Raw genomic sequence first — 9,724 nt, forward strand, 5'->3', positions numbered from 1 at the left:
TATCGTCCGCCCGGGGTGTCGGCGAGGACCTGTTCGCCCGACACTCCCACACCTCTATCAGATCGGCCCACTCTGCCTCATCCTCGTGTTCCCTCATCCATTCCTTAAAGGTTCTTCTCATTTCGTCCACGGTACCCTCCAACCGCACGCCGAAGGCGTGGCCGCATTGGACAAGCTCCTCCTTTCTCAACCGATGGATCCATTGTCCCTTCCCCATTCTCTCGTCTATACTCTCCCTCCCTTTGTCCTATTATTTGTCGTTGTAGGCCCCACGTTGGGCGCCAGTTGTAACGAACCTGCTTTTTGGGCTCGCTTGAGTTTGCTGGGCTCGCTCAGCGGTCGGCAGATTCGCCGCAACGTATTTTTATTGTTGCCCCCAACGACAAATGATAAGACTTTCCTTTTCCTTTTATTTGATTTTCGCTTTATTCGCAATTGTATTAGGACTTAGGGCTAGGTGTTACAGTTTCTCTTAATTACCGATCTCCACCACGCGGGGGCTCTCGTCGGGTGTGGCAGCGTCGAGGCTATTGATTGGGGCAAGTTGACCTCCGCTATTGCTTTGGTCCGCCACTCGAATCCGCACTCCACGTCTCGCACTCCCCTCCTAGCTTCCGCCGGCGTACGGGGATCTTCACTTAACTTAGACTTACTGTGGGGGGCAGGCGGGGCCTGTCTGCCTGCTGCTACACTTCACTACACTTCTTTGTTTCGTACTGAGTATCACTCTTGCGTTTCGACCGGGTCTCAACGTGCGCGCGCGCTTACTTATCCGCGGGAAAAGAGACCCGCTTTGACGCCGCCGCCTCCTTTTATAGCCCCTTGCCAGGCCCCGGCTCGGCGTCGGCGTCCATCGCCGTCTCCTGGTTTCCACGGCCTTCGTAACGGGGCCTGGCCGGCGGCGTGATCCCGTGCCCTTATTTGGTCATGCGCCAGATTACTGCCGGCCCGATCCCGCCGTTTCCTTTGCCTCTCTTGTGTCTCTCTCTCCGAGAGCAGGGCACTTCCCCTCTCGAGGCCCTTGGCCTCTTCGCCGCGTCCGGATAACCGTGGGCATCTGGCCTGACCTTCGCCTTATCCGGCCGGCCGTCAGCTTTTATCCGACTGTGCTTTTGGTCGCACTCGGCCTGTGGGAACCATGGTACCTCACAGTCTACCCTTGCGGATCGGCGTGCCAAAACAATAAAACGTTTGGTTTTTGCGAGGGCTGATTAGCACGGCACAAGCAGAGGTAAATTATGTTTGTTCCTTCTTCTCACACCAGTTCCAAAAGGATTTTTTTCAGGGGGAACTGAGCTCTGCTTGAAGGCAAATAAATGTTTTTGCAATTCTTTATTTATTGCGGGTTTCACAAAATAATGTTTTTATTTATAAATTGTTTTATGTTTTTGTTTTTATTTTTAACTATAACCGCGTCTTAATCCCTCAAGCTGCAAGCAAAAAAGCTCTTAATTTTGAGTGTCACAAACGAAGGTGTCAGCAGAGAACAAGAGTGATAAAACGCGAAACAGCTGGTTCAGTTGAGATAGGTCATCGACCGGCAGAGAGTTGTGAGCGCTGAAGAAAAAAAGGCTAGTTGAAGTACCGAAGGGAATTGAGCGGGTCAGCTGTTTTGAATCTCGAAGTTTAAGACGAATACTTTGCGTGCTCGCGGATGGTGAGTGAAATTATCAGTTGAAAAGTAAATAAAGGGAGCGTATTAATAATGGAGGGAGAACCTGTAGATCCGTCCGTCTGCAATCTGTGTGGAGAAAAGTTTGGATCCCTGCAGTTATACAAGACCAGGTGTGGCCACGAATTTCATAAAGCTTGCATTGTGCCATATTCGAGGGAAAATACCAAATGTCCTAGGTGCGGAAGAATCACTATTGACTTGCAGGGCGGCGCATCGGGTTCGGGCACGCAAACCGCCAAACAGTAGGCAGGATGCAAAGAAAAAGCTTCAGGCACCCCAGCGGCGGGAGCAGCCGTTAATAACCCAGGGTCGGCTCCAGTTGATAGCGGGAATTTAGGGATCATGATTACCCAAGCAGTGCGAGCCATGCAAAACGACCTTTTAACCCAGTTGTCGTAGCAGATGGCGCAAATAATACAAACCAATCCCGGCCAGTCAGTTGAAAATGAGCAGCGATCTTCAACTGAATAGCCAGGATCAACATACTCGAAATATAGCTCCAGACGATAGTTCGCAGGGTCAGGAAGCAGGCGGAGGCCGAGAATCGGCAGGATTTCAGAATGAGGGCAGAGACACTCCTAGAAGTTTAGCTTCCGACCTGTCCCAAAGGCCGGACAAGGTCGTACACATTATGAATGGTTGGAAGCTACGATTTAGCGGGAATGCGGAAGGAATTAGCGTTGATAATTTTATCTATGGAAAGCAACTTTGCGGTGCTATATAACAACGCTAGCATCCTCTTTGACGGAAAGGCTCCTGAATTCTTTTGGAGGTTTCATAAGTCAGTGATAGTTGTACGATGGGATTTGCTTTGTCAGGCATTAAGGAGACAGGGACCGGAAGAAAAAAGAAAAGGAAGGGTTCGATGCCTTTTATGACGCCATAGTTCACCTAATGGATATTTTAGAGTCTCCCTTGTCAGAAAAGTCTGTGGTAGCCATACTGCGAAGTAATTTTAGGCCCGAAGTAAGGCACGAGTTGTTCAATATAAACATAACTTCGGTTGGGGAGCTCGGGGAAATATGCAGACGAAGAGAGTTTCCTGGATTCGAGCCAGTAGAAAAGCAACACCAGGCAGTTATAGATACTATCATTCCAGTCCAGCCCGTCAGTAGTGTAAAAACAAATTTATGGCATAATTTCATTAGTTCAAATTCAGATGCAGAGGCTGCAGAAACACTGTTCCGTCGTAGATCCAATTCAAGACACTCCAAACGGATGAGATCATTTGGAATGCAGCTAAATCAATAAATGCGATTAGGTACAAAGAGCTCGATAAACGTCCGTACGCAGAGGTAAACATTTTTGAGCGGCCAGTGCTTAGGTTGTTAGATACGGGGGCAGCGATGAGTGTAGTTGGTGGGAATTTGGCCAAACAAATAATCACCAGCAGGATTCCATTTAAACGGGGCTCATACAACAGTTGCTCATACTGCAGATGGCAAGCGGCAGGAGGTTCTGTGTCGATTGAGAACTCCAGTCACCTATTATAAGGTTGTGAAGGACTTGAAACTACATATCATTCCGTCGCTTAGCCAGGATTTTTGGTCCACGTTCAATATATTACCTCCGGAGATGCAGGTAGCAGAAATTTGTCAGGAATTGCACGAACTAATTCCAAGCCAGAAAGAGGAGTTGCAGAAGGTTTTGTCGGGATTTCCATCCTATGCAGTCTCTGGTTTGGGTAGAACATCGGTTTTGTCGCACTCGATCGATGCAGGAGATGCCAAGCCTGTAAAACAACGGCATTTTCCCGTGTCACCAGCAGTGGAGAAACTGCTGTATGCAGAAGTGGATAGGATGCTCAAATTAGGAGTTATTGAGGAATCTGATAGCGCCTAGTCCTCTCCAGTTGTGCTAGTCCAGAAACCGGGAAAGGTTTGAAACTTTGCCTAGATAGCCGCAAAGTCAATGTTACACGAAAATATGCCTTTCCGTTGCCGCAAATAGACGGTATACTATACTCACACGTTGTGTGAGGATTGAGAGGCGGACTCGAGCATACAGCCAAGAGCCAAAGGCCCCGATCCCATGAACCAACGGTGCCGCGCTTGGAGTGCATCCCACAGGGAGTGAGACACCTTCGGGCCGAAAAGCCAAGTGAGTCGAGTGAGAGCGAACGCGTCGGGCGCCGACTGAGAGGCGGATTTGGGCTTCGTGCAAAGAATCGCTGGGGCGTTAGAGCGGCGGTGCCTCTCTTGGAGACGCCTTGGAGGTCCAAAGTGGGTCACGCTCACCAAAAGCGCAGAGGAGAACCAACGGCAGAACCAGCACCGGAGTCGGAATAGCGTAAGATAGCTCTAAGATACCAATAAAGCATATTGTCATATCAGTACAAAACCCAACCCGTGCCTTCTTACTTGTCGTCGGGGCAACATATAAATATTGATGCAGCGAGCCTACCGACCGCTGAGCCAGCCCTGCTGAATCAGACGGAACAGAACGGTTCGTTATACAATACTAAGTCGCCTCCCCAGAGCCATGTTCATCTCGAGTCTGGATCTCAAGGATGCCTATTGGCAGATACCCTTGGATCCGGAGTCGCGGGACAAAACTGCTTTCACAATTCCGGGTAAACCTCTATATCAGTTCAAGGTCATGCCGTTCGGTCTCACCAACGCGCAGTTTGGATCTGACTTGTGGGATACCACTAAGTCAGATCTTCGGCGGGGGGTATTTGTAACTCTTGGATCAGCCGAGAGATCTAGCTCTCAACAGCTTCACTAGATCGCATTCGTGTAGGCTCTATCCCTAAATGCCAGACAAAAGTATCTTCACATTTACGATGGAATTGCCAGAACAAATCGCCTGCTTTTGCGGATAACAATAAGTGAAAATGATCGCAAACTAGCTGGAAATTGCTGGAAATTCCCAGGGTCTGTGCCGTTATGGAAAGTACCCGGTAAAAAAATTCTGTGGCCAATAGACCGTCCTTACAAACGTCAAACTTTACCTTCCAGTTCTGAATAACATGTAATACATTCTCTTGTGAAATTGAAACTGAAAAACGATTGTTAGTATTCCTTAAGACTCCGGGGCCGACACCGAAGCGCTCCAGAGTGCTGCCTAACACATCATTCGCGCAGATTGCCAGAGAAAGGAGCCGGAACGCATCCTAAAAATGTTGTAAAGATGCAACCCCCACCTCCCAACCTCCCAAAGTTGAGACGACACAGAGCCCCACAAACCAGGCGGTGGTCGTCCTCAACAAAGACTCGCTGGCCCCGATTGAGGCTGCCAAGGGCGAGCTCAATTTTGGGTTCAGCTCTGTGACCGTAAAGGTCTACAAGGTCGGGGTTACAAGGTAAAGGTCGGGGCACGTCCTGTCGACAAGCCAGTCGAGCACGACGCTGCCTCGGAGATCGAAGCACCCGACGATCACACAGAGATAGACCCAGAGGGCTACTCCACCGATGGCACGCTGAGATGCGACTTCGAGGCGATGTGTTTCCACGAGGAAGTCGAGGACGATCCGGATGCCGACATTACAGTGGTGGAGAACACTAAGGATGTCCTTGAGGCTCCTTCAGATCAATCTCCACAACTGTAAAGCAGCATCCGCTGCTCTTATACTCCGCCTCGAAGAGAGCGGAGCAGACGTAGCCCTGATCCAGGAACCTTGGATAGTGGGAGACAATGTTTGTGGACTAGGGTCGAAAGAGTACAAGATAATTGTAGCTCAACATGAAGGTAAAACCCGCACCTGCATTCTCGCCAGAAAGCACCTTAATATCTTTCTGCTCCATAATTATAGCGATAGCGACAACACGGCGGCAAGCCTAGAGCTGAAAGGGACACATCTAAGGCTGATGTCGTCCTACATTTCCCATGAGGGAAACGATCCCCCCAACGACCTTGTTCGCAAACTAGCCAGCGACAGCGGGAGGTCGGACATAGACCTATTAATAGGTTGCGATGCCAACGCTCACCACACTCAGCTTCATCGTTAACTCAAATCTATTTATTAGTAATGGGGGCAACGACCCCACTTTTATAATTAAAAATCGACAGGAGGTTATTGACATCACCCTAGTGTCTTCCAACCTGTTAGACATAGTCAAGAGTTGGCAAGTCCTTGATGACCACTCTTTCTCTGACCACAGATACATCGAGACCACACTATCCCTCGAGTGTCCGAAACCTAAGGACTATATTAATGCCAGGAAAGCCAACTGGGAAAAATATAGCTCAGCCCTGGAGGACTTACTCCCCTCCAAAGCACCATCATGCCCTGACACAAAAGACGACCTAGATCGCCTAGTGAACAGGTTCACAGAGGCATGCAACAAAGCCTTCGCGGCAGCATGCCCCTCTAGCAAACCTAGGGGAAAAAAGAAACCCCCCTGGTGATCAAAACAAATGGACATCCTACGTAAAAGCTGCAGGACCCTCTTCAACAGGGCCAAAAGCGCGAACGAGGAGAGCCACTGGGCAGACTACAAAATCAGTCTGTCACTATATAAAAAGGAAACAAGAAAAGCAAAAAGGGCAAGAAAACGTCAGAGGCCGCAAGGCTTCGCAAGTTTCTCTTAAAAACTACCCCTCGGTAGGGTATCTTAAAAGGAATGACGGCACGTGGACTAACTCCAGTGAGGAGTCCCTGCACATTCTACTAGACACGCATTTTTCAGGGTTCACAACCATCGAGACGGTACATCTTCCAGGAGAGGGACCGGTAACCTCGATGGATCACATCCTCACAAAACGTAACATAAGCTGGGCAATAAACAGCTTCAACCCGTTCAAATCGCCAGGCCCAGACCAGGTAATCCCGGCCCAACTTCAGAAGGCCGGGGATACGGCCATCAACTGGCTACAAGGTATCTTCAGGAAGATACTGGCTGTGGGTACAATCCCGCGAACAGGGCTTAAGGCAGAGATAGTCCTCATTCCCAGAGCTGGGAAAGCCTCGCACTCTGCTGCAAAAGACATTAGACCAATCAGCCTATCTTCCTTCCTTCAACAACGTTGTACCGGGTGCCATTACAGAAGCCCTGACTGACCTGGGGGTGGACCGTCACTTGGTGATGCTCATTGATGAATTGCTCACATGCAGGACGATGACATCATCGATGGGATCGTCCGCCCAGTCAAGGTATGTCAACAGAGGCACCCCGCAAGGTGGTGTCCTGTCTCCTCTTCTGTGGAACATAGCAGTCAACAAGATTCTATGTATCAGCGGAGCTCTTCGCACCACCCCAAATGATGCGCTAAATGCCATCCTATGCCCACAGAGCCTTGACCTCGCAGGAAAGGAACGGGCAGAAGCAGCAGCAATACGTCTAAGAGACTCAGATCAATGGGTGACACAGTGCATAGGTCACTCAGCCATATTAAATAATAGCAGTACCGTCCCCTCAAAAACTGACTACCAAGTTCCAAGAGAGTACACAGTCACTCCCTTCGACACAATCATCCCTCACAGAGACGAATGGCTCGAGGCACTCTTAGGCCCAGATGGGGCCATAAACATCTTCACAGATGGATCAAAGCTGGACGACAGAGTCGGAGGGGGAATCTACTCTGAACAGCTAACCTAAATTCCTTCAGACTCCCATATCATTGCAGTGTCTTTCAAGCGGAAGTCATAGCAATCAGGGGGGCTCTAGACTGCCTACAAGCGGTTGCCGTTACGGCAACCAAGCTAAACATTTATAGCGATAGCCAGGCTGCGATCAAATCGCTAAGTGCGATTTCCTCGAACTCGGCCACCGTGGCAGACTGCCGCAAATCTCTGTACGAGATGGCTCAGCAATTTGCTATTAGCAGCCATGGGATGATGAGACCGACATGAAGGAGATGGAGAATAATGTCCGCACCATCGAAATGGACGGTCTGCTGTGGGGCGCATCCAAATTGGTGCCCGTCGGCTATGGCATCCAAAAGCTGCAGATCATGTGCGTCATTGAGAACGAGAAGGTGTCCATCGATCTTCTGCAGGAGAAGATTGAGGAGTTCGAGGACTTTGTGCAGTCCGTTGATATTGCTGCCTTCAACAAGATCTAAACTGAGATTCTTACTATTTTGAATAAATCCAAGCAAAAGCGAAGCAACTAAAAAAAAAAAAAAAAAAATTTGGGTCCCGGGCCACCGGGACATCGAGGGCAACTGTATAGCGGACGATCTGGCCAGATCTGGCACTACAATCCCCCTTCTCCAAGACAAGGAGGATATCTGTATGCCAATGGCCACCTGTAAGCTCATTATAAGGGAGCAATACAAGCGACTAACAAACGATATGTGGCAAACAGTGCCACGATGTCGCACAACTCGGCAAACATGGCCGACCATGGACATGAATCGCACCTCCGAGCTCCTCAAGTTAAGCAGGAAAAGGTGCAGCGTAGTCACACGTTCCCTCTCGGGACACTGGCTAATAGGCACCCACGCTAACAGGCTGGGGGCCCCACATAACGATTTTTGTCGCAGCTGTAGAGACGAGGAAGAGGAGGAGACAGTGGAACATCTGTTCTGCTCCTGCCCAGCTCTCAGCAGAAGAAGGCTACAGCACCTGGGCTCAGCCTTTCAACACGACATCTCAGAGATGTCCAAACTATGTCCCAGGAGGATAGCGAACTTTGTGAGAGCATCTGGATGGGATAATTGCTGACAGGAAGTCTCAAAACGCAGGAAGGAAATGATCCTATGCGGTATCACAACGGGCCGAAACCGGCCTAAGTGTGACAGGTTCCGAGCGAGCCCGGCAGCCGCCTCAACCTAACCTAACCTAACCATTCCTTAAGTCTGCATCTTGGCTTGCTCTACTCCTAGCGTCTGCTGGTATATGCTGATAAGCCTGCTCCGCATTTCCCGATCTCAGCTGAAGGCTCAATGCTGTCTCTATATGGACTGTAAGCTTCTCCAACAACGTCTTGTGTTGACAAACAATTGTTAACAGTTTCACTTTTATCGTTAGATGAATTCAGTGATTGGGTAGTTAGGTCTGTAGGGCTTGGATTTCCCTCCCTTTGCTTAGATCTCGTTAATATATTTGACTTGGGAATAGCGTCTCTGCCTCTACCTCGAAATCTACTTCCACTTGGCCCTGGCACATCGAGTGGAATTCTTTCAGTCGCCAAATCAACATTTCCCCGAACTAACAATTCTGCATAGTCCGCGACAGGTTTTACAACTCGGCGAACTCTTAAGGGCGCCATTTTATAATAAAATGGCACGGCTGGCTAAGTATTGTTGGCATTGCAGCCTCGGCAGGAAAGGGAATCGGGCTTAGTGCAATATACTGCGCTCTGAGCTCAGCTCGCCGGATGGGGTCGGGGTCTTTCCTATCCCTATACTTCCTTGTGCTTCCTTATAAAATTAAGTGCACTCACCACACAATATATTAACCTAACCTAACCACACAATATAGCTTGGCTGATCTTGTTTTTAGTCGATTCTTCGCCGACTTGCAGTTATGTACTCGGGCCACCGCTTTAACGGGACTCTTCCATGGAATTCGGTCTCGAGAGACGAAAGAGAACATTCGAGCAATTAAAGGTCCATATTCGAAGTAGCTGTTTCCAAAGGCATGTACGGTGAGTCTTGTAGCTGCTGTGAGGAGCCCTAGGGTTTTTGGGGTCCGCCGAAAACTAGGCACGGTCTAACGAGCAGCAAGAGAAATTCTCTTTAACAGTCGGCAAAGAGGGCCTGGGATCAGAGAGTGGGTCAGAGCCAGGTCAGTCTTCCTCGTCGAAAGGAGAGCGGGTTCGAAGTCGAAGTTCGACAAGATGAAAGGCTACAAATAGATGTCATTGGACGCCATTGCAGCATTCCAAGCCTGGTCGACAGTATTAAATGGTGTCCACCAAGTACCCTCTAAAGTGGCAGCCGGATTATAATATTCAAAAAGAGAGAGAAACCAATTAAAATCAATAACAACATGTGAAATATATCCCAGTCAGTGAGGCGTTGGATAGTGATACCCTTTCGATACACCCTTTCGACGGGGCACCCGTCTGGGTAAGTTGAGAATAAAACAGCCGAGCAAAAGTGTATAAAATAGGAGGCTCGTTTTCCACGACAACCAGCTGAAGTTAATATAAGTTCGCC

The 9,724-nt window shown here is 49.2% G+C and overlaps 1 protein-coding gene across 1 annotated transcript; it reads left to right on the plus strand.

Moving 5' to 3' along the window:
- Positions 1–7,440: 7,440 nt before the first annotated feature.
- Positions 7,441–7,749, plus strand: LOC6899499 (probable elongation factor 1-beta). Its single transcript, XM_002135997.3, has one exon. The coding sequence runs from the start codon at positions 7,466–7,468 to the stop codon at positions 7,679–7,681; it is 216 nt and encodes a 71-aa protein (XP_002136033.3). The 5' UTR covers positions 7,441–7,465; the 3' UTR covers positions 7,682–7,749.
- Positions 7,750–9,724: the final 1,975 nt, after the last annotated feature.

This window comes from Drosophila pseudoobscura, chromosome X, assembly GCF_009870125.1.
Source record: "Drosophila pseudoobscura strain MV-25-SWS-2005 chromosome X, UCI_Dpse_MV25, whole genome shotgun sequence".
Classification (NCBI taxonomy): domain Eukaryota; kingdom Metazoa; phylum Arthropoda; class Insecta; order Diptera; family Drosophilidae; genus Drosophila; species Drosophila pseudoobscura.

Coding starts and splice junctions, on each gene's coding strand:
- LOC6899499 (XM_002135997.3), top strand. CDS start 7,466: ATGAAGGAGATGGAGAATAATGTCCGCACCATCGAAATGGACGGTCTG.